General features: G+C 44.3%; 1 protein-coding gene across 2 annotated transcripts in view; it reads left to right on the top strand.

Annotated features, from left to right (window-relative positions):
• The window catches only part of MYO5C (myosin VC), a 333,517-nt gene that overhangs the window by 71,791 nt on the left and 236,368 nt on the right, over positions 1-25,358 (top strand). For both annotated transcript variants that reach the window (XM_063926097.1, XM_063926096.1), the window contains exons 4-11: positions 34-178; positions 5,266-5,422; positions 11,125-11,268; positions 11,689-11,770; positions 11,982-12,089; positions 12,515-12,621; positions 12,839-13,104; positions 18,295-18,376. In XM_063926097.1, coding sequence (XP_063782167.1) covers positions 34-178; positions 5,266-5,422; positions 11,125-11,268; positions 11,689-11,770; positions 11,982-12,089; positions 12,515-12,621; positions 12,839-13,104; positions 18,295-18,376 — 1,091 coding nt within the window. The remainder of the gene's footprint in view (positions 1-33; positions 179-5,265; positions 5,423-11,124; positions 11,269-11,688; positions 11,771-11,981; positions 12,090-12,514; positions 12,622-12,838; positions 13,105-18,294; positions 18,377-25,358) is intronic.

Below are 25,358 nucleotides of genomic sequence, written 5' to 3'. Positions count from 1 at the left end.
TAAATTTCAACCTGGAACTGTTTCTCACCGCAGGCATTATTCTGGTTGCAATCAATCCCTACAAGGAGATACCGATATACGGAGATGCCATTATACATGCATATAGTGGCCAGAATATGGGAGACATGGATCCACATATATTTGCTGTTGCGGAAGAGGCATACAAACAGATGGCTAGGTACCTACAATGGGGCAAGGAGTGATCTAGACATTATGTTCTTTCCAATCTGTGTTCTATTACTAAAAAGTGTCAGGCTGGCATATCCATATATAGATTTCTATGGGATGGTTGTGACTGAGGTGGTGGAAATGTCACCCACATACAGTAGAGACAGGGTTTATAGGCTGAACCAACATTTATTAGGCTGCAACCTATCTATCCAGAAGGAATGAGTGACTGCGCCACAAGTTCATGAGAAGCCTAGTGAATGCATCATTTTCATTCTCGTGTATATTGGTTCCTCCTCACTATATACTGTAGTGTCTCCACTTTGTGTAGATGACTGTATAACGTGATTGTGGTCTTCCAGCATTGGCTTTTTGGAAACTGTAAGGGTAAGACTGTGTCATACTAGACTTTTGGAGCATATAGCGACTCATTTAGAGTGGAGTGAATTTTGTAGTATAAATATAAATAGGTATTTATGTCCCAAATGCAAAAGCTGCTTTACCCCATTCGTAAACAATATAACGTAATGTACGGAAGAGAATAGTGTCTATACATGAGAAAGTTTCTTTTTCCTTATAAGATGTGATGAAATACAAAGTCCCCTATGTCCTTTGTTTATCGCTTCATAAATGGCAGTCTTCTTTCCTGCAGTATTTCAAACAGAAATGAAAATAAGAATCTGTAGCATAGACAGCTTCATCTTAGTTTAATTTAATATCAACAGTAATGAATTAAGTACTGGAGATGTCAGTAATCAAAAAGCCAATCAGGTGCTGCTAAACAGAGCACTACTGATCCATTATGCTGGAGGACCTGTGGCCACAGGGGAACCTTCTTCTACATATGGTAGACTTGTCCCAAGATGGATTTGTTCTGGGATAAAATCTGCAGGCTTCTCAAATCGGGATGCGGTCAATTTACCTACAATCAAAATTCCTACGGTCAAAATCCCGACAACCATTGACCGATGGTCAAAATACTGACAAAGTCAAAATACCAACATAGTCAAAATACCAACATTTCAAATGTTGACAGGTCAAAAAACCGACATGAGTTTTTCATGATTTTTTCATTGAAACCGACTTGTTCTTACTTTACCATCCTAGGGGACTGTAGGAGGAATATAATAGTGTGGAATATAATAGTGTGCCCAGCGCAGCGAGGCACCATGTGTCCGAAGCATGGCGAGCCATGTGATGGGACGCGCCACACTTATACAGTGTCCATGTCGACCTACACACCCAAAATTAACTTGCGTCGACTTTTTGACCTGTCGACATTTTAAATGTCAGTGTTTTGACCGTGTCATCATTTCATATGTTTGTATTGTGACCATGGGGTATATTTACTAAGATTCGTAATTTCCGAAAATAGGTCAAAGTTCAATCACGAATGACATCGACAGTGTAAAACTGCAACTTTTTGAATTGATTACGATGGATTTACTAAGCTGTCGTATTCGTATTTTTCTTTGCTTCCGATGTCGATGTCATTCGTTTTTTTTTACCTATTTTTACGGCAGTGATTAGCAAAACACTGCCGTTTTTTTTTACAATCAATCTCGGCCGGATCTGTGTGATCCGTGCTGGGGTTCTTATTTTTTTTTTTTTTAATTAAACAATGTAAAATCCCAAAAAAAAATGCGTGGGGTCCCCCCTCCTAAGCATAACCAGCCTCGGGCTCTTTGAGCCGATCCTGGTTGCAGAAATATGGGGAAAAAATTGACAGGGGTTCCCCCATATTTAAGCAACCAGCATCGGGCTCTGCGCCTGGTCCTGGTTCCAAAAATACGGGGGACAAAAAGAGTAGGGGTCCCCCGTATTTTTAAAACCAGCACCGGGCTCCACTAGCTGGACAGATAATGCCACAGCCGGGGGTCACTTTTATACAGTGCCCTGCGGCCGTGGCATCAAAAATCCAACTAGTCACCCCTGGCCGGGGTACCCTGGGGGAGTGGGGACCCCTTCAATCAAGGGGTCCCCCCCCCCCAGCCACCCAAGGGCCAGGGGTGAAGCCCGAGGCTGTCCCCCCCCATCCAATGGGCTGCGGATGGGGAGGCTGATAGCCATTTGTGATAATGAAAAGATATTGTGTTTAGTAGCAGTACTACAAGTCCCAGCAAGCCTCCCCCGCATGCTGGTACTTGGAGAACCACAAGTACCAGCATGCGGCTGAAAAACGGGCCCGCTGGTACCTGTAGTACTACCACTAAAAAAATACCCAAAAAAACACAAGACACACACACCGTGAAAGTATAATTTTATTACATACATACACACATACATACATACTTACCTTATGTTCTCACGCAGGTCGGTCCTCTTCTCCAGTAGAATCCAAGGGCTACCTGTTGAAGAAATTCTACTCACCAGATCCATGGGTCCAGGCTCCTCGGCAAATCCAGGGTTAATCCACGTACTTGAATAAATAAAAAAAAACGGTGTCCCGACCACGAACTGAAAGGGGACCCATGTTTGCACATGGGTCACCTTCCCACGAATGCCAGAAACCCACTTTGACTTCTGTCTAAGTGGGTTTCTTCAGCCAATCAGGGAGTGCCACGTTGTAGCACTCTCCTGATCAGCTGTGTGCTGCTGTCCTCACTGACAGGCAGCACGCGGCAGTGTTACAATGTAGCGCCTATGCGCTACATTGTAACCAATGATGGGAACTTTCTGCCCTGCGGTTGACCTAAAGTGACGTCACCGCTGAGCAGAAAGTTCCCAGCATTGGTTACAATGGAGCGCATAGGCGCTACATTGTAACACTGCCGTGTGCCGCCTGTCAGTGAGGACAGCAGCACACAGCTGATCAGGAGAGTGCTACAACGTGGCACTCCCTGATTGGCTGAAGAAACCCACTTAGACAGAAGTCAAAGTGGGTTTCTGGCATTCGTGGGAAGGTGACCCATGTGCAAACATGGGTCCCCTTTCAGTTCGTGGTCGGGACACCGTTTTTTTTATTTATTCAAGTACGTGGATTAACCCTGGATTTGCCGAGGAGCCTGGACCCATGGATCTGGTGAGTAGAATTTCTTCAACAGGTAGCCCTTGGATTCTACTGGAGAAGAGGACCGACCTGCGTGAGAACATAAGGTAAGTATGTATGTATGTGTGTATGTATGTAATAAAATTATACTTTCACGGTGTGTGTGTCTTGTGTTTTTTTGGGTATTTTTTTAGTGGTAGTACTACAGGTACCAGCGGGCCCGTTTTTCCGCCGCATGCTGGTACTTGTGGTTCTCCAAGTACCAGCATGCGGGGGAGGCTTGCTGGGACTTGTAGTACTGCTACTAAAAACAATATCTTTTATTTTACAACAAAGGCTATCAGCCCTCCCATCCGCAGCCCATTGGATGGGGGGGGACAGCCTCGGGCTTCACCCCTGGCCCTTGGGTGGCTGGGGGGGGGGGGACCCCTTGATTGAAGGGGTTCCCACTCCCCCAGGGTACCCCGGCCAGGGGTGACTAGTTGGATTTTTGATGCCACGGCCGCAGGGCGCTGTATAAAAGTGACCCCCGGCTGTGGCATTATCTGTCCAGCTAGTGGAGCCCGGTGCTGGTTTTAAAAATACGGGGGACCCCTACTCTTTTTGACCCCCGTATTTTTGGGACCAGGACCAGGCGCAGAGCCCGATGCTGGTTGCTTAAATATGGGGGAACCCCTGTCATTTTTTCCCCCATATTTCTGCAACCAGGATCGGCTCAAAGAGCCCGAGGCTGGTTATGCTTAGGAGGGGGGACCCCACGCAATTTTTTTGGCAAAAATAAGCACTTTCCCACCCCTTCCCACTGATATACATGCACGGATCTCATGGATCCCTGCATGCATCTCAAATCACGAAAAAAAAAAGCAGGTCTGTTTTTTTTTAGGACTTTTTTACGAGTTGTAATTTTTCACGGCAGTGTTTTGTGTTTTTTTGCTTTGCACTTCTTAGTAAATGACCGAGATTCATATCTAAACAGGCGTAATTTGACCGATGGTGTATTCATTCGTAATTTTTTACCTGAACTAGCAAAAAATTACGAATGCCCTCATCACTGCCGTGATTAGTGTTTAGTAAATGACCGAGATTAACCGAGATGACACTTTGAAGAAAAAACGGCATCTCGGTCAAAATCGGGAGCTTAGTAAATATACCCCCATGTCGGTATTTTGACCTTGTCTGTATTTTGGCATGTCGGTATTTTGATTGTAGGTAAATCATACTGATCCCCTTTTCTCAGAGTTCCCGTGAGAGGGGCAACCGTGGGACTTCTGGGTTTATGACTCAGGAGTCTTCCTGTGTATGCATGGTTGTCCGTCTCACGAGAAACTCTGAGAAAAGAACCCCATAGGCTTCTAAAGGCAATGCCATCTATAGATAGTGTTGCCTATTGGGAAACTTATTGGAGCATGGTGCATACCGGCACATTGCAACTCCATAGCATTCTGCAGTGACTGCTTGTCTGCATATTGATAATGCGGCAAACCTCCAAAAATGGCAGTATCACTTGTATCTGATTACAAATAAAGAGTTTTGCTTCTAAATAGTGCTGCTTACAGAGTCCAGCAAGATTTTGTCTGTTTTTTAAATGGAGAGGCTGTGGACAGGCAGGTAGTGGCTTAATTGTGAGCTGTTAACTGTGTTCCCGGGGAATCCGCCATAAGTCAGAGGACTCTGATTGGATTAGCTCAGCACACCACACCACACATACTAATAGGGGCATCGCTGCAAGAGGTTCTGCAACCCGCTTGCTTCTTGTCTCTTGGCTGCTGGATCATCCTGCTCTTGTGGTGTGATATCAGTATGTGTGGTGGACCCTCCCTGTTGGGGAGATGTATAAAGTCTTGGAGATAGAAAAAGTGGAGAAGTTGCCCAAGGCAACAATCAGCTTCTAACTGTCATTTCAAAGAAATTGCTAGATAAATGTCAGTTTTGTTTTCTGCTTGTGCAGGGTATAAATCTAACAAACATAAAACATCCATCATGACATGTTCCTGATCTGAACTAGGTTTCTGTGTGGGAGAAGGTGCAATAAGCACCACACAGCAGTGTGTGTAGGAAAATGTTCGTTTACAGAGATCTTATTTCTGATGGATTTCCTCCAACTACAGGAACAATAGGAACCAATCCATTATTGTAAGTGGAGAGTCTGGAGCCGGGAAGACAGTGTCTGCAAGATATGCCATGCGCTACTTTGCCACAGTCAGTAAATCAAGCAGCAAAGCAAATGTGGAGGATCGAGTGCTGGCATCCAATCCTATAACTGAGGTAAACAATAGGGAACAGGCATTCGTCAGGGCACATCATAGCAGTGCTAAATGCTTCTGTCTTCGGGCCTAATTCAGACCTGGTCGCAAGCAGGCGTTTTTTGCACTGCTGTGATCAGGTAGTCACCGTCTACAGGGGGAGGGGGTAATCGCTGTGCAGGAGTGCGAATGCTTGTGCAGTCTCTGCACAGCTCAGGACTTACTCTTCCAGTGCGAAGATTCGGCCCGGAGCTGACGTTAGGAACCCTCCCTTTAAACGGCTGGACACGCCTGCGTTTCTCCGGACACTACTAGGAAATGGTCAGTTGACACCCACATGGCCTCTTCCTGTCAATCTTCTTGTGATCGCTGGTGCGATCACTTTCTCCGGCCATCCCGTCGCTGTCCTGCACTCCCCGTCGCTGGGGGGACCTCGCGCCTGCACATTGCGGTGCATACGCATGCGCAGTTCATACCCGATCGCTGCTGAGCGAAAAAGCACAGCAGCGATCGGGTCTGAATGACCCCCTATGTAACTTTCTCTTGATAGAACAGGTAACTTACATACCACTTTTATATACTTTATTCCCACCAGAGGGTTCAACTTTTTCTGCTGCAATTACTGTTCTACATTGTTTACTATTATGTATTTTAGGTACTCCAAACATACTATTTGTTTTGTTTGATAAATTGCTGTTGTCAGTGATGAGCAGCCAACTGCGGATGAGCTTTATATTATTATTATTCTCATTTATTTATAGGGTGCATTAAGGTTTCCACAGCACCAAACTAGGGGGGTAATTCAGACCTGATTGCTGCTGTGCGTTTTCACACAGAGGGCGATCAGGTCTGTACTGCGCATGCGTATGCACCACAGAGCGCCGGCACGCCGGAAGACTGCACCGGGCATCGGTGCATAGCGATGGGATGGTGCGAAAAAAGCGATCACACAGGCGATCACAAGGTGATTGACAGGAAGAGGCTGAATGAGGTTGGCAACTGACCGTTTTAAAGGAGTGTCCGGAAAAAGGCGGGTTCAGGCGTTTGGAGGGAGGGTGTCTGACGTCAGCTCCGACCCCGATCACCAGCAAACCATCGCAGCGGCAGAGTAAGTCCTGGGCTAAGCAGAGACTGGACAAACTGATGTTTGTGCAGCTCTGCTGCAAATGCGATCGCACACCTGCACAGAACATTTCCCCTCCCCCTATAGGCGGCGATTACCTGATCGCAGGGCTGCAAAAAACACACCGTACCGATCAGGTCTGAATTACCCCCAAGGTAATAGACAGAGGGGCCTATTCATCATCGGGGACTGGATGGCAAGTTGTGGCAGTGGAAACTTAAATACCGGAGCAATACAGTATTGCTCTGTTGTGAGGACAAGTGCTCCAAAAGCAACTGTCTCTGTGATCAGTAACACCGCTACAGAAGTATCCATGATACTTACCAGTGCCGTCAGACCGACTGCACATGGGGGACCTATACTACGCTGGTCGCTCAGTGGGCACTCAATGCAGAGGCGGCGAAGGGATCCGCTTGGATCTATCTTTACAACCCCGGACTGTTCAACCGTAGGAAGGAGCAGGGCTCCAGGAACAAAAGCCACCTAAAGAAGGTGTTGGTTCCCGCAAGCAAACTTTCTGTTTTTGGAGTCTGCTGAATACTAGGCAGACCTATCGAGCCCCTAATAATAAATGGGCTTCTTTACTTAATACATGCAGAAACTAACGATTCCCCATATGATTACTGATTATGAATAGGCCACATAATAACATATCAGAATTACAGAGCATAAGTACACAACAGCTATCTATAGCATAAGTGCACCATCAATGCACCTGCTCTGTATTTTGTAAGGAACGCTACCACTCTGCTCAACTTCTCCCCCAGTCCTGTGCCAATTTCAGCACCCCTGCAAATGCCACCTCCTTATTCTGTAACCCATGCATCTTGGCAAAGAGCTAGGTACTCCTGCACACAGGTCCAAAGCTGGTTTTGCATAGCAGAGCAAATGTATTGTACTTTACAAATGACATCCACTGTTAGCCATTAATAAGTAGCTGCTGAATTGCATGATCATATGACTTAAGGCGTCATTCAGATCTGATCGCTGCTGTGCGTTTTCGCACAGCGGGCAATCAGATCCTTACTGTGCATGCGTATGCACCGCAATGCATGGGCGCGTCGGACAACAGCAATAGGCATTGCCGGCCTGCGATGGGATGGTGCGAAAAAGCCGATCGCACGGGCGTTTGCAAGGTGATTGACAGGAAGAGACGGTTGTGGGTGGCAACTGACCGTTTACAGGGGGCGTGACCAAAAAACGCAGGCGGACTCAATCTTTTGCAGGGAGGGTGTCTGACGTCAGCTCCGGCCCCGATCAGCAGGAATAAATTGCGCTGGAAGAGTAAGGGATCTATTTACTAAGCACTGGATGGAGCTAAAATTGCTGGAGATAAAGTATCAGCCAATCGGCTCCTAACTGCCATGTTACAGGCTGTTTTTGAAAAATGACAGTTAGGAGCCGATTGGCTGGTACTTTATCTCCATCGACTTTATCTCCACTCAAGGCTTAGTAAAAAGACCCCTAAGTCCTGGCCTGCGCAGAGACCGTACAAACTGATTTTTTGCAGCTCTGCTACACATGCGATCGTACACTTGCACGGTGAAAATCAGAATCAGCTTTATTGGCCAGGTATACTTGCGTATACTAGGAATTTGTCTTCGGTTTGCTATACAACAGCCAAGTAGGTAACAGGCAAGCAGGTGTGTGTGTGTGTGTGTGTGTGTGTGTGTGTGTGTGTGTGTGTGTATGTGTGTGTGTGTGTGGGGGGGGGGGCAAGTAAAGTTACACGGATAGGTATACCGTAGGGACACAAGTTAGTTACATGTACATCTAGTCAGTCAATGTTCAGGAGTTCAGCAGGCTGACTGCTTGGGGAAAGAAACTTTTGAGGCTTCTGGTGGATCTGGCGGGGACAGCCCTGTAACGCCTGCCTGAAGGAAGCAAGTTAAACATGCTGTGGCCGGGGTGTAGCTGGTCTTTTACTATCTTCATTGCCCGCTTTTTAGCTCTGGACAAGTACAGGTCCTGGACTGAGGGAAGGTCGGCCCCGATGATCTTCTCTGCGGTTCTGACCACCTTTTGGAGCCTGCATCTGTCCCTCGCGCTGGCGGAGCTGTACCATACGAGAATCGAGGAGCACAGTACCGACTCCACAATCGCGGAGTAGAAGAGGAGCAGAAGCTTCTGTGGGATGTTGAACTTCCTTAGTTGCCTGAGGAAGAACAACCTCTGCTGCGCTTTCCCAACAGTGGCGTCAGCGTTGAACCCCCATTTAAGGTCCCTGGAGATTGTGGTCCCTAGAAACTTGAAGGAGTCCACTAGCGATACCACACTGTCAGCAATCGTTAGCGGAGGTGCACTAGATGACTTCTTCCTGAAGTCCACTATCATCTCGACAGTTTTGAGGGGGTTGAGCTCAAGGTTGTTGTGGATGCACCACTGGGCCAGCCGGTCTACTTCCCGTCTATAGGCCGATTCGTCCCCATCCTTGATGAGGCCGATGACGGTGGTGTCATCGGCGAATTTGATGATCCTTACTGATTGTGCCTCTGAGGTACAGTCATTTGTGTACAGGGAGAAGAGCAGGGGTGAGAGGACACAGCCCTGAGGGGCCCCTGTACTAATGGACCGCGCTTGAGAGGTGAATTCCCCCGCTTTCACAACCTGTGTCCTATCTGTCAGGAAGTCTATTATCCAGGAACAGGTAGCTTCTGGGACCCCTAGGCGAAGTAATTTGGGGTGGAGGATGCTGGGGACGATTGTATTGAAGGCCGAGCTGAAATCGACAAACAGGACCCTCGCGTAGGTACCGGGAATGTCTAGGTGCTGTAGAATGTAGTGCAGTCCCAGGTTGACTGCATCCTCGACACACCGATTCGAGCGATAGGCGAACTGCAGGGGGTCCAGTTGGGGGCCAGTCACAGTTTTCAGGTGATTCAAAACCAGACGCTCGAACGTTTTCATAACCACAGACGTCAGTGCTATCGGCCTGTAGTCGTTCAGGTTCGTGATAGTAGGTTTCTTGGGGACCGGGACTATAGTAGACCTTTTGAGGCAGGAAGGGACTTTCTGTAGCTCCAGCGATTTATTGAAGATCTTGGTGAATATGGGGGCGAGCTGAACCGCACATGCTCTTAGGGCAGATGGTGACACTCCGTCAGGACCCGGAGCTTTCCTGGTTTTGGCCCTTTTGAACAATGCCTCCACCTCTTCTTGGGTAACTTGCAGTGCCTGGGGTTGGCCGTCGGTGTTCGGGGCATCGTAGAAGTGATTGTTTGGGTTGCAGGGGACTTCTTTTGTGAACCTGCAATAAAAGTGGTTCAGTTCATCTGCAAGGTCTTGGTGCATGGCGGTGGACTTTGATGTTTTCCTATAGTTGGTTATGGATTGCATTCCTTTCCATACAGATACGGGGTCATTGGTGGAGAGATCGTTTGTCAGCTTGTCCGAGAACCGCTTTTTTGCTAGCCTGATTCCTTAAGTCAGAGAGTTCCTAGTACGGTTGTATAGTGCTCTGTCACCGCTGCTATAGGCCTCCTCTTTGGCTCGACGAAGTTGCCTGAGTTGGGCATTGAACCAGGGCTTGTTGTTGTTGTAAATGCGGTAAGTCTTGGTAGGTACACACATGTCCTCACAGTAGCTGATGTAGGATGTGACAGTGTCTGTCAAGTCATTCAGGTCGGTTGCCGAGGCTTCAAAGACCCCCCATTCTGTGCAGTCAAAGCAGGCCTGGAGCTTCATCTTGGCCTCATTGGTCCATTTCTTAACAGTCTTAACGACAGGCTTAACCACTCTCAGCTTCTGTGTATAGGTAGGGAGTAGGTGGACGAGGCAGTGATCAGATAGGCCGAGTGCAGCACGCGGGATAGACCGGAAGGCAGACTTGAGGGTAGTGTAGCAGTGATCAAGGGTGCGCCCCTCTCTAGTGGGACACGTGACTTGTTGTTTGTACTTAGGTAGCTCCTTGCTCAGGTTAGTTCTGTTGAAGTCACCCAGTACTATAAGCAGAGAGTCTGGGTGTTTTTGTTCTATGTCGGATATACATATGGCCAGGTGGTGCAGGGCTTCGTTCGCGCAGGCGAGGGGGGGGGATGTACACTCCCACAAAGACAATTGAGGCAAATTCCCGGGGGGAATAGAAGGGGTTGCAGTTGATACTCAGCATCTCCAGGTGAGGGCTGCATGATTTGCCTATGATCGTGACATTGGTGCACCATCCGTCGTTGATGTAGAAGCAGATGCCACCACCCTTCGTTTTTCCTGAGAGAACCTTGGAGCGATCGGCCCTGAAGAGACTGAATACACTCCCCCTGTAGGCAGCGACTATCTGAACGCAGGACAGCAAAAAAAGCAGTCCAGCGATGAGATCTGAATGACCCCCTTAGTTTAATGGGACGTGTAGTTCAGCGTTAGCTAGACTGCAAACATATCACATTCCTGATTTGTGTCTTCAGCAGTTACTGATGATCACAATTAGTTGCATATTTATAGAGACTGCCATTCGTTATTATGTTAGAAATCCAAGCCCTATCAACGTTTTATTCTTTTTAATGGTGCTGTAGAATAAATCTTATCTTTTAGGCAGCAGGTCTCAGGTTGCCAATCTCCATTTCATAGAACGTCTCTGGCTAAAATGACCAACTGACTTTCATTCACAGGCCATTGGAAATGCAAAAACCACTAGAAATGATAACAGCAGCCGATTTGGAAAATACACAGAGATTAGCTTTGACAGGCGATACCAAATAATTGGTGCAAATCTGAGGACGTACCTTCTTGAGAAATCCAGGGTCGTGTTTCAGGTGAGTACAATAAGGGGGTAATTCCAAGTTGATCGCAGCAGGAATTTAGTTAGCAATTGGGCAAAACCATGTGCACTGCAGGGGAGGCAGATTTAACATGTGCAGAGAGAGTTAGATTTGGGTGGGGTGTGTTCAATCTGCAATCTAATTTGCAGTGTAAAAATAAAGCAGCCAGTATTTACCCTGCACAGAAATAAAATAACCCACCCAAATCTAACTCTCTCTGCAAATGTTATATCTGCCCCACCTGCAGTGCACATGGTTTTGCCCAATTGCTAACTAAATTCCTGCTGCGATCAACTTGGAATTACCCCCTAAGTCCCTATAAAAACTAAGTCTATACTGTACAGTAAATCCTATCCTTGTTATTTGTGCAGAAAATGCTTATATAAGATCCTTTGTTTTTCCTGTTTTTTGCAGTCTGATAATGAGAGAAATTACCACATATTTTACCAGCTCTGTGCATCTGCCGACCAACCTGAATTCAAGCACCTCCATCTGAGTATGCCCAACAGATGAAAGAATACATGAGTTTACCATAAATACTTTTCACTAATGTTTCACTGTCCTTCATTTTCCTTTCTTTCTTTCTTTCTTTTTCTCTTTCTTTCTTTCTTTCTTTCTTTCTTTCTTTCTTTCTTTCTTTCTTTCTTTCTTTCTTTCTTTCTTTCTTTCTTTCTTTCTTTCTTACTTTCTTTCTTTCTTTCATTCAGTGAGTGCCGATAACTTTAACTACACATGTATGGGTGGCTGCACAGTTATTGACGGAGTCAATGACAGAAAAGATATGATAGATACCCAAAAAACCTTTAAGTTACTAGGTAAGTACATAAAAATAATAAAGGTGTTTGATTTTATCTTATCCTGAATATGCCGGAAAGTATTGGATTTGTCTATCATTTAATAAAAGATTGCATAAGAATAAATAAAAGTATTTGTATAAAATATTGCTATCTTGCTCTTATGACTTGTGAAGTAAAAAACATGACGTCTGACATTTTTTCCTGATGTAAATTCCCGTCACTTTATTATTCTGTAACCTGTATAAACTACAGCAGTTATTTATTCATCTCTTTTTTTCTGTTTACCCGCTGTTGGTTATTTTTTTGCTCGGTGACTTGTAGACGGTCTCATTAATTAATGTTGAAAACAGCTCTGATCAATAAACTGAACATATATGTTGTTTTATTCTAGATTAACATAGATTTTGTTTTGTTTTTCTTTTGGCCACTGGCCCGATGTTTAGGTTTCAATGTTGACTTTCAGATGGATGTCTTCAAGGTTCTGGCGGCTACCCTGCATTTAGGAAATGTACAGATCAAGCGTGTTAGTGATGACAGATCTTCAGTTAGTGTAAGTAGAAGCAAGCTAGCTAAATGGACAAAACTTGAAGGACCACTACACTTGACATGAACATGACTGAAGGGGCTGTAATACTGTAATTCATAAATACATTAGATGCAATTTAAGGAACAGTTTGCTATACTGATGCGATTATTACCACTTTCCCATATGTTGTTAGTTTTATTTATGTAATTTCAGAATAATAACTGTGACTTTGCCTTTGTAGAGAAACGACAAACACCTGCAGATATTTTGTGAGCTCCTGAACCTGGACACGGACAAGATGGCAATGTGGCTGTGCAATAGGAAAATAGTTACTACATCAGACACCGTTATCAAACCCATGACAAAACTTCAAGCTGATAATGGACGGGACGCTCTGGCTAAGAAGATCTACTCCCATCTCTTTGACTATGTGATTGAAAAATTAAACAAAGTATTACAGTTCAAAGGGAAACAGCATACATTCATTGGGGTACTTGATATTTATGGGTAAGTGGACTTTATTCGTGTTGAAATACTGTAGAGGCTGTGGTAAAATAAGACCATTCCCTAAATGAATGTGGTAAATAAAACTTCACCTGCAACACTTCTGTCTGGCCCACTCCCCTTCTCAACTATAGGTAGACATACAGACGTATGCTTAGGGCTATGGTATGCTCAGGGATATGATATGCTCAGGGATATGGTATGCTCAGGGATATGATATGCTCAGGGATATGATATGCTCAGGGATATGGTATGCTCAGGGATATGGTATGCTCAGGGATATGATATGCTCAGGGATATGATATGCTCAGGGATATGATATGCTCAGGAATATGTTATTCTCAGGGATATGGTATACTCAGGGATATGATATGCTCAGGAATATGTTATTCTCAGGGATATGGTGTGCTCAGGGATATGGTATGCTCAGGGATATGTTATTCTCAGGGATATGGTATGCTCAGGGATATGATATGCTCAGGGATATGTTATTCTCAGGGATATGATATGCTCAGGGATATGGTATACTCAGGGGCGTGGTCTTCAGTTTGCCGCCTGTCGGGATCCCGGCGCACAGTATACCAGTGCCGGAATCGCGACAGCCAGCATACCGACACTTTATCTCCCTCTTGGGGGGTCCACGACCCCCCTGGAGGGAGAATAGTACTATGCTCGCAGCGTAGCGAGCCCGCAAGGGGCTCATTTGCGCTCGCCACACTGTCGGTATGCCGGCGATCGGGATTCCGCCGCCGGTATGCTGGTCGCCAGGAGCCTGGCCGACGGCATACAATACTACACCCTACTCAGGGATATGGTATGCTCAGGAATATGATATGCTCAGGGATATGATATGCTCAGGGATATGTTATTCTCAGGGATATGATATGCTCAAGGATATGGTATACTCAGGTATATGATATGCTCAGGGTTATGGTATGCTCAGGGATATGATATGCTCAGGGATATGGTATACTCAGGGATATGATATGCTCAAGGATATGGTATACTCAGAGCTATGATATGTTCAGGGCTGTGGTATGCTCAGAGATATGATATGCTCAAGGATATGGTATGCTCAGGGATATTGTATACTCAGGGATATGGTATACTCAGGGATATGATATGCTCAGGGATATGTTATTCTCAGGGATATGGTATGCTCAGGGATATTGTATACTCAGGGATATGATATGCTCAGGGATATGATATGCTCAGGGATATGATATGCTCAGGGAAATGTTATTCTCAGGGATATGATATGCTCAGGGACATGGTATGCTCAGGGGTATGATATGCTCAGGGATATGGTATGCTCAGGGATATGATATGCTCAGGGATATGCTATGCTCAGGGATATGGTATGCTCAGGGATATGGTATGCTCAGGGATATGGTATGCTCAGGGATATGATATGCTCAGGGATATGATATGCTCAGGGATATGGTATGCTCAGGGATATGATATGCTCAGGGATATGATATGCTCAGGGGTATGATATGCTTAGGGATATGGTATGCTCAGGGATATGATATGCTCAGGGGTATGATATGCTCAGGGATATGGTATGCTCAGGGATATGATATGCTCAGGGGTATGATATGCTCAGGGATATGGTATGCTCAGGGATATGGTATACTCAGGGATATGATATGCTCAGGGATATGGTATACTCAAGGATATGATATGCTCAGGGATATGGTATGCTTAGGGATATGGTATGCTCAAGGATATGATATGCTCAGGGATATGGTATGCTCAGGGATATGGTATGCTCAGGGATATGATATGCTCAGGGATATGGTATGCTCAGGGGTATGATATGCTCAGGTGTATGATATGCTCAGGGATATGGTATGCATATGATATGCTCAGGGGTATGATATGCTCAGGGATATGGTATGCTCAGGGATATGATATGCTCAGGGATATGGTATGCTCAGGGATATGGTATACTCAGGGATATGATATGCTCAGGGATATGATATGCTCAGGGATATGATATGCTCAGGGATATGGTATGCTCAGGGATATGGTATGCTCAGGGATATGATATGCTCAGGGATATGGTATGCTCAGGGGTATGATATGCTCAGGTGTATGATATGCTCTGGGATATGGTATGCATATGATATGCTCAGGGGTATGATATGCTCAGGGATATGGTATGCTCAGGGATATGATATGCTCAGGGATATGGTATGCTCAGGGATATGGTATACTCAGGGATATGATATGCTCAGGGATATGATATGCTCAGGGATATGATATGCTCAGGGATATGATATGCTCAGGGATATGGTATGCTCAGGGATATGATATGCTCAGGGATATGGTATGCTCTGGGATATGATATGCTCAGGGATATGATATGCTCAGGGATATGATATGCTCAGGGATATGATATGCTCAGGGGTATGATATGCTCAGGGATATGGTATGCTCAGGGATATGATATGCTCAGGGGTATGATATGCTCAGGGATATGGTATGCTCAGGGATATGATATGCTCAGGGGTATGATATGCTCAGGGGTATGGTATACTCAGGGATATATGCCCTTATTAAATAAAGGGTTTTTGCTTTAAGTTTTCATCCACAGTGTTAAATAGGGCTATTTGTTATTTATAACCCCCTCCCCCCCCCCCGCACTGTTTTTCGACTGTGCTATTTATTATCAATATGCAATGTGCCCTCCGTGTGTTCCTTATTTATCAACTGGTGTAGGGCATGTTTTAGCGCTCACTGCGCTGTTCTCTCCTCGCTTGCTTGTCTTTTCTGTTAAATAGCTCTGACGACACTGGGCTTTCTGTCTCCGTGGAGACTTTCATTTCTGCACCCACAATCCCCTGCTCCTTCAGAATCTCCATAGCAACGCACTGTCCCTCCCTTCTTCTTTTTTTCCAAAACAGACCCACACAATGGCTGAAACGTCCGGAAGTGATTAAAGAGCATGTGCCGCGTCTGTCCAAAGTCAGCGTATGCGCAAAGAGCCAGCCGCGGCACTACTGTTCTTCATTCATCAGTGCTGCAGGAAGGAAATAAGCAGCGCTAACAAGGCAAAATTCAATATCGCTCACCGTGGTAGGAGCTCATCTTAAATAGATGAGCTCCAATTCAATATACCACAGTGAGTGATATTGAAAAGTAATACTGCAAGGGGACCACATTGATAAATAAGGGCAATAGTATGTTCAGGGATATGATATGCTCAGGGATATGTTATTCTCAGGGATATGGTATGCTTAGGGTCAGGGATATGTTATTCTCAGGGATATGTTATTCTCAGGGATATGGTATGCTTAGGGTCAGGCATACGTTATTCTCAGGGATATAGTTTGTTCAGGGGAATCCGGTCTCTAGGTCGACCACACTTAGGTCGGCAGTCACTAGGTCGACCACTATTGAGCGACATGCATTAGGTCGACAGGGTTTCTAGGTCGACATGGTCACTAGGTCGACATGTCCTAGGTCAACATGAGTTTTTCACAATTTTTTTTATTTTTGAACTTTTTTATACTTTACGATCCACGTGGATTACAATTGGGAACGGTAACCTGTGCCGAGCGCAGCGGTAGCGGGATATGGTATGCTCAGGGATATGTTATTTTCAAGGATATGATATGCTCAGGGATATGTTATTCTCAGGGTTATGATATGTTCAGGTATATGATATGCTCAGGGATATGGACTCTGTCTTTCGATGGCCCTCATCGCAATGTCATCTAGCCAATATCAACAGATTTAATGGACTAGTGTGAAAAGCTATTTACCAGATGGTATTGGGTTTGTGACAACAGTAGCAATGAGGCAATGAGGTTATATACTACACCCTACTCAGGGATACGGTATGCTCAGGAATATGATATGCTCAGGGATATGATATGCTCAGGGATATGGACTCTGTCTTTCGATGGCCCTCACTGCAATGTCATCTAGCCAATATCAACAGATTTAATGGACTAGTGTGAAAAGCTATTTACCAGATGGTATTGGGTTTGTGACAACAGTAGCAATGAGGTTATAGAGCGCACACACTGCACACTGGGAACTTGCTCAGTAAGGTGCTAGCCAATACATAGATAGAAAATAAGGGTTATATTTGCAAACGTTTAATCCCCTCTAGGCTCACCCACCCAAAGAGATTACCAAGTATACAAAGGTGGATTTATTCTTTAAAGGTACATTCTCTGATATGTGCTATTAATATGATTATGGTGCCATGTGATAGAGACAATGGACTTCATTCAGATTCAGTAGCAGATTCTACTACTGCTTCGCATTGCATGCTGGGGCTGCCCAGCACAGGGAAAGACCGCCCAGCATGCTAATCGGCGGCAGGCGATGCGATCGTAAATCAATTATGATTGCATAGCTGAATCTGAAATTGGGGTTGACCTCCTGCATACACAGCTAGGACTAACACCATTTTTCTGGTCACCCATGGCCGAGCGTGACATCACGCGGCCGCCCTGAAAACGTTCCGAACACGCTTCCATTGTCCGGACCACATGCCACATTGACGCTTCCCCCCTGACGGCCGCCGCTGTCAATTAAAGTGCAATCAGATCTTCCCGGGATGCATTCACACTGTGAGAGTACGCACACGTGCATTGCGGCCGTATGCGCATTGGAGTATTACGATCCAACCTGAATGAGGACCAGTGTGTGAGACTTGGGGTTTTCCAGATAGGGGACACCATGTCTACTTAATGCTAAATTATATAAAATGTTTCCTTGTGTTCTCCACACTCCCCCGGACACCTCTCTTCCTATTGCATTGTTTAGTAAGGTTACTTCCCTTAGTCTCTGGGATATGGCCCATTATAAACATATTTGTCCCAAAAAGTTGTTATTGCTTACTTTTTTTATTTTATTGCTTATTTTATTTTATTTTTAAAACTTTATGGCTAAAGCATTTGCTGATAAGAAATCCCAGACGTTTAGCATGTTAATGATGCTTACTGCTGTTTTGCCTTTATATCTGGAGGAAAGAGCTGTTGCTGAGAGGCTGGGTTGGAACATTGGTCTTTCCTACAAAAATGATTGTCATGAAATATCTGTTGTTATTACTCATGTTACTGTTACACCTGAGCTCTCAGATTCACTCCTTCACCTACTGCTCTGTTGTTACATATTTGTTTGACTCATTCATTTCATATTGAATATATTAAAATAGAAATCTTTTTGATGCAGGTTTGAAACCTTTGAAGTCAATAGTTTTGAACAGTTCTGCATAAATTATGCAAATGAAAAGCTACAACAACAATTCAACTTGGTATGTATAGTATATTTGCAGGTTTTGTTTAAACAATTATGATGTTATTGGAGGACCACAGGTGCAACTAAGGCTCTGTGAGAGGGGCAACCACACAGTGTGCAAAGCCAAAGAGAAATGAATGCTAACTAATAATATTGTATAACATATGATTTTTGTTACAGCTGAAGGCTACTTGGGTAACGTGATCAGGCACCTGGGAAATTTACAAAACAATAAAAATAAATGTAAGCTATTCTGCAAGGGATTCTATTTGGGCAAAATAATGTTATTCTTTCACAAAAGCTCAAATCCACAGAGTCACAGCACAAGATCCTCTATGGAGGCATGTATCTGGATTTACAGGTGCCGCAGAACCTGAGACTACTGTATAGAGCATTAAGGCAGAGGAGAAGAAGCTGAGAGGAGTGAGGGCCTTGCCTGTTACTGGACATGTGGAATAGGCACATCTGTACACAGAGTTCTGCTGCATAGTACATTTTATAGAGATAACAGAGGGGTGACGGCTCAGCTTAAGGGCATACCTTACTTTGTGGTTAAACTTTGCATGGTGTGCCATTTCCATCGCTTCAGTCAGTCCTAGGTGCATGAATAGTTTATAAGGCTGTCTCCTATGAACAGTGGGTATACATATACCTTTGGGTAAAGTATATAGACTGACTTCATATATGTATACATATTTCAATAAGAACAAGTTGACATGTTTGTATTCTGTGCCTGTCATCATGTGCACAGCTTACTTAAGGGAATGTCTTCTTATAATTACTGTGGAAAACTAGTGGATATTGCATAGTACGGATACCTTGGAAAAGCTGAGGAACCAGTTTAACAGGTTGTGTAATTACTCTCGTGATAAGAGGTCAGTTTAAGTGACAACTTAATAGCTGTAATTTCTTTGTTGCTTTTACATCCAGAGTGTAAAGGGAAATTCCTGTTTATTTTTCACTTTAGTTCGATAGATGTGCATTAGATATATACACGCTATTTTCTGGAGGCATTTATTTTGCCGGATGTTAGGATACCGATGCTGGAATGCCAGAATCCCGAAACCTGGTGAAATACCGGCGGTTGGAATCCTCACTCAGGTGGTGGTCTATGGGGTCCAAAGCGTGGCGAGCCTGTGAGGGAATACGCTGCGCTCGCTACTGGTATTCCGGCTGTCGAGTTCCCGGCGTCAGTCTCCTGACCGCCGGGATCCCGACACATGGCATATCATACTGAAACCCTATTTTCACTGTAGTATTTCTGTAGCTCATCCCTACAGACTGCAATGAAACAGGTGTAGTATAGAAGATATACAATGTCGACAGTCATTAGGTCAACCCCATATGGTCGGTATGGTATGGTATTAAGTTGACACTGACAAAAGGTCGACGTGTCTTAGATTGACACTGACAAAAGGTCGACATGCATTAGGATGATACAGAAAAAAGGTCAACACATGAAAAGGTCGACACAAAAAAAGTTGACACCACTTTTTGTGTGTGTCGTTTTCACCGTCAGAGCACAGGGAACCCCAATAAGTGTACTGCGTTCCCTTGCATGGCTCGCTTCGCTTGCCAAGCTGTGGGCAAGGCGCCTCAATGCGCTCAGCACAGGTTACTATTCCCAATTGTAGCCTACATGGATGGTAAAGTATAAAAAAAGGTGTAAAAAATGACAGAAAAGAACCAAAACCTTAAAAAGCTGTGTCGACCATATGTGTGTCTACCATTACCATGTCGACCATTTGAACCTGCTGACCTTTTGACAGTGTCAACCTAAGGCATGTTGACCATATTAGGTCGACCTAATGACTGTCAACCTAGACATTGTCTGACTAAACATTGGAACCCCAATGAAACTCAGAGCAGCTATGTTATGCCAAAAGTCTGTTTGACATTACTGAAAAAAATGTATGTTTATATTTATAAGGTTTAGGTTGATTGCTGTGATTGCATATTTAAGGAGTCATTGTACTTGTATGTACGGATGTAGCCATGCTCATGTTACTGCAATGCGGCATGCTGCAACACGGCTTGCTACATGACATGTCAGACTGCCATGATGCAGCATGCCACATTGCAGTAACATGAGCATGGCTACTTCTGTACACTCATGCACACATAACGTAGGAGGTCATTTAGGAAATCACGAAACAAGATTCAAAACATCGTCTTCTCTCTGTTTAATTCTCATGAATAAAATGCTTTTCTCTCCACTCTTCAGTGCTCCATTCTCTATTCATTTCATCTCCACAGTTTCTTTTTATTGTGGAAATTCCTTAGATGTGTGTACATCCACTGGCATGTCTATCATGGGTGCGTGGTGTGGTACATACACTGGCCTATGGGTCATGGGTTTCCAGACACCAAATATCCTGCACCCAGAACTGACCACTGTGGCTGCCATACAGCAGGCTTCACCATTACAAGATGGTCTCCTTGCGCCATCTTTCCAGTGATATATTCAGAAACCATTATACCAGAGGTTCCCAAACTGTGTGCCGTGGCTCCCTGGGGTGCCTCGGGACACTTGCAGGGGTGCCCTGGGTTGGTGGTCCAGGACCAATTCAAATTATTCATGGTCAATATAATAGACCATTAGGCCAGTGATGGTGGCTGCCCGTCATAAAATATGTGGCCAAACAGAAGCAAATCTTGTCCCTCACCACACAACTGACCCTAAGGATGACATATAAACACGATCTACTTAATGTAATATTTCTTTCTAAATTTCTCAATAAGAAATTTTTGGCCTAGGGGTGCCGTGAAAAAAATTCTGATATTCTAGGGCGCCGTGATTCAAAAAAGTTTGGAAACCTGATTATACAATGAAACAGTGCTGAGTGTTTAATACCTTTTACAAGTATATATGTAAAGTTTGTAAAACAGTACTATGTGAACCAAATATAGCAACACTTAATTTAATTCACTATATATAACATTTTGGGGGTAATTCCAAGTTGATCGCAGCAGGAATTTTGTTAGCAGTTGGGCAAAACCATGTGCACTGCATACGCGCACGCAGGGGGGGGTTCCGAGTACCTGGAAACCCCCCCTGCCCGCCGATCCATCGCGCCACTGACCAATATTTATTTATTTATTTTGACACGGAGGAGCTCCGCAGGCCGTTTCTGTCTTGCGGCAGCTACCTCCTCCAATACACTGAGATGCTGACTGAATGAACACTAGAGGGAGCTGCAGCGCACAGCTCCTGTCTGCCTCAGGAAGCTACTGTACCATGGAGCTTTGATGCAGAGAGCTGGCCGGGTGAGGCTCCACGGACTCTGCAGCAAGCCACCAGGTAGTTGGTGGGTGCTGATGGGTCCCGAGGGGGAGGAGTGGAAGGGGTTCTGATGCTGGCCGGGTCAGTGCTCAGACACTGTATTCCACTCTGCAAAAGAGTGTACAATATATTTAGAATCACAGGCCTGGGGATGTGGGCAGGGGTTTTCTGGGGGTATTACTTTAATAAATAATGGTGGTTTGTTTTTTCTACATGATAGTGGCTTTGTTTTTTTTTAACCTTTTTGTGAGAGGTGTGTGTGTGACAGTGTGTCTGTGTGTGTAACATAAATCTATATTTACTGCATATACTGTAACTGTGTGTGTATTTATTAGTGATGAGCGGGTTCGGTTTCTCGGAAACCGAACCCGCCCGAACTTCAGCCTTTTTACACGGGTCCGAGCCGTGCTCGGATTCTCCCGTGTGGCTCGGGTAAACCGAGCGCGCCCGAACGTCATCATCCCGCTGTCGGATTCTCGCGAGACTCGGATTCTATATAAGCAGCCGCGCGTCGCCGCCATTTTCACACGTGCATTGAGATTGATAGGGAGAGGACGTGGCTGGCGTCCTCTCCGTTATAGTAGAAAAGAGTGACTTAGTTATAATTGTGGGGAGGATTGGGGACGGGGAGCAGCTGTTAGGGAGTACAGTGCAGGGTTTTGATTATAATACCACCAGTGAGTTTAATCCGTTGTTTCTCTGCCTGAAAAAAACGCTCCACCATATCTGTGCTCAGTGTGCTGCACTGCTGCATGATATATCTGTGCTGAGTGCACTGCTCACACTGCCTAATTGTGGGGACTGGGGAGCAGTTATAGCAGGAGTACAGTGCACAGTTTTGCTGACACTGACCACCAGACCAGTATACGTTTGTCTGCCTGAAAAACACTCCTGTGGTGGCTTTTTTTTTCTTCATACTAGTTTAGCAGTCTGCTGACAGTGTCCACCAGGTCCGTTATTATTATACAGTATATTATATATATATAGCAGTACGGTAGTCCACGGCTGTACCTACCTCTGTGTCGTCAGTGCACTCATCGTCCATAAGTAATATAATACTATACTATCCATCCATCTACATTGTATACCTGTGGTGGCTTTTTTTTTCTTCATACTAGTTTAGCAGTCTGCTGACAGTGTCCACCAGGTCCGTTATTATTATACAGTATATTATATATATATATAGCAGTACGGTAGGCCACGGCTGTACCTACCTCTGTGTCGTCAGTACACTCGTCCTCCATAAGTAATATAATACTATACTATCCATCCATCTACATTGTATACCTATGGTGGCTTTTTTTTTCTTCATACTAGTTTAGCAGTCTGCTGACAGTGTCCACCAGGTCCGTTATTATTATACAGTATATTATATATATATATAGCAGTACGGTAGGCCACGGCTGTACCTACCTCTGTGTCGTCAGTGCACTCGTCCTCCATAAGTAATATAATACTATACTATCCATCCATCTACATTGTATACCTGTGGTGGCTTTTTTTCCCTTCATACTAGTTTAGCAGTCTGCTGACAGTGTCCACCAGGTCCGTTATTATTATACAGTATATTATATATATATATATATATATATATATATATAGCAGTACGGTAGGCCACGGCTGTACCTACCTCTGTGTCGTCAGTGCACTCGTCCTCCATAAGTAATATAATACTATACTATCCATCCATCTACATTGTATACCTGTGGTGGCTTTTTTTTTTCTTCATACTAGTTTAGCAGTCTGCTGACAGTGTCCACCAGGTCCGTTATTATTATACAGTATATTATATATATATATATATATATATATATAGCAGTACGGTAGGCCACGGCTGTACCTACCTCTGTGTCGTCAGTGCACTCGTCATCCATAAGTAATATAATACTATACTATCCATCCATTTACATTGTATACCTGTGGTGGCTTTTTTTTTCTTCATACTAGTTTAGCAGTCTGCTGACAGTGTCCACCAGGTCCGTTATTATTATACAGTATATTATATATATATATATAGCAGTACGGTAGGCCACGGCTGTACCTACCTCTGTGTCGTCAGTGCACTCGTCCTCCGTAAGTAATATAATACTATACTATCCATCCATCTACATTGTATACCTGTGGTGGCTTTTTTTTCTTCATACTAGTTTAGCAGTCTGCTGACAGTGTCCACCAGGTCCGTTATTATTATACAGTATATTATATATATATATATATAGCAGTACGGTAGGCCACGGCTGTACCTACCTCTGTGTCGTCAGTGCACTCGTCCTCCATAAGTAATATAATACTATACTATCCATCCATCTACATTGTATACCTGTGGTGGCTTTTTTTTTCTTCATACTAGTTTAGCAGTCTGCTGACAGTGTCCACCAGGCCCGTTATTATTATACAGTATATTATATATATATATAGCAGTATGGTAGGCCACGGCTGTACCTACCTCTGTGTCGTCAGTGCACTCGTCCTCCATAAGTAATATAATACTATACTATCCATCCATCTACATTGTATACCTGTGGTGGCTTTTTTTTTCTTCATACTAGTTTAGCAGTCTGCTGACAGTGTCCACCAGGTCCGTTATTATTATACAGTATATTATATATATATATATAGCAGTACGGTAGGCCACGGCTGTACCTACCTCTGTGTCGTCAGTGCACTCGTCGTCCATAAGTAATATAATACTATACTATCCATCCATCTACATTGTATACCTGTGGTGGCTTTTTTTTTCTTCATACTAGTTTAGCAGTCTGCTGACAGTGTCCACCAGGTCTGTTATTATTATACAGTATATTATATATATATATAGCAGTACGGTAGGCCATGGCTGTACCTACCTCTGTGTCGTCAGTGCACTCGTCGTCCATAAGTAATATAATACTATACTATCCATCCATCTACATTGTATACCTGTGGTGGCTTTTTTTTTCTTCATACTAGTTTAGCAGTCTGCTGACAGTGTCCACCAGGTCCGTTATTATTATACAGTATATTATATATATATATATAGCAGTACGGTAGGCCACGGCTGTACCTACCTCTGTGTCGTCAGTGCACTCGTCGTCCATAAGTAATATAATATTATACTATCCATCCATCTACATTGTATACCTGTGGTGGCTTTTTTTTTCCTTCATACTAGTTTAGCAGTCTGCTGACAGTGTCCACCAGGTCCGTTATTATTATACAGTATATTATATATATATATATAGCAGTACGGTAGGCCACGGCTGTACCTACCTCTGTGTCGTCAGTGCACTCGTCGTCCATAAGTAATATAATACTATACTATCCATCCATCTACATTGTATACCTGTGGTGGCTTTTTTTTTCTTCATACTAGTTTAGCAGTCTGCTGACAGGGTCCACCAGGTCCGTTATTATTATACAGTATATTATATATATATATAGCAGTACGGTAGGCCACGGCTGTACCTATCTCTGTGTCGTCACTCGTCCTCCATAAGTAATATAATACTATACTATCCATCCATCTACATTGTATACCTGTGGTGGCTTTTAGTTGTGCGCATTAAAATATGGAGAACAAAAATGTGGAGGTTAAAAAAATAGGGAAAGATCAAGATCCACTTCCACCTCGTGCTGAAGCTGCTGCCACTAGTCATGGCCGAGACGATGAAATGCCATCAACGTCGTCTGCCAAGGCCGATGCCCAATGTCATAGTACAGAGCATGTAAAATCCAA

This window comes from Pseudophryne corroboree, chromosome 6 (genome assembly GCF_028390025.1).
Source record: "Pseudophryne corroboree isolate aPseCor3 chromosome 6, aPseCor3.hap2, whole genome shotgun sequence".
Taxonomy (NCBI): domain Eukaryota; kingdom Metazoa; phylum Chordata; class Amphibia; order Anura; family Myobatrachidae; genus Pseudophryne; species Pseudophryne corroboree.
This window is presented reverse-complemented; position numbering and strand designations above follow the sequence as displayed.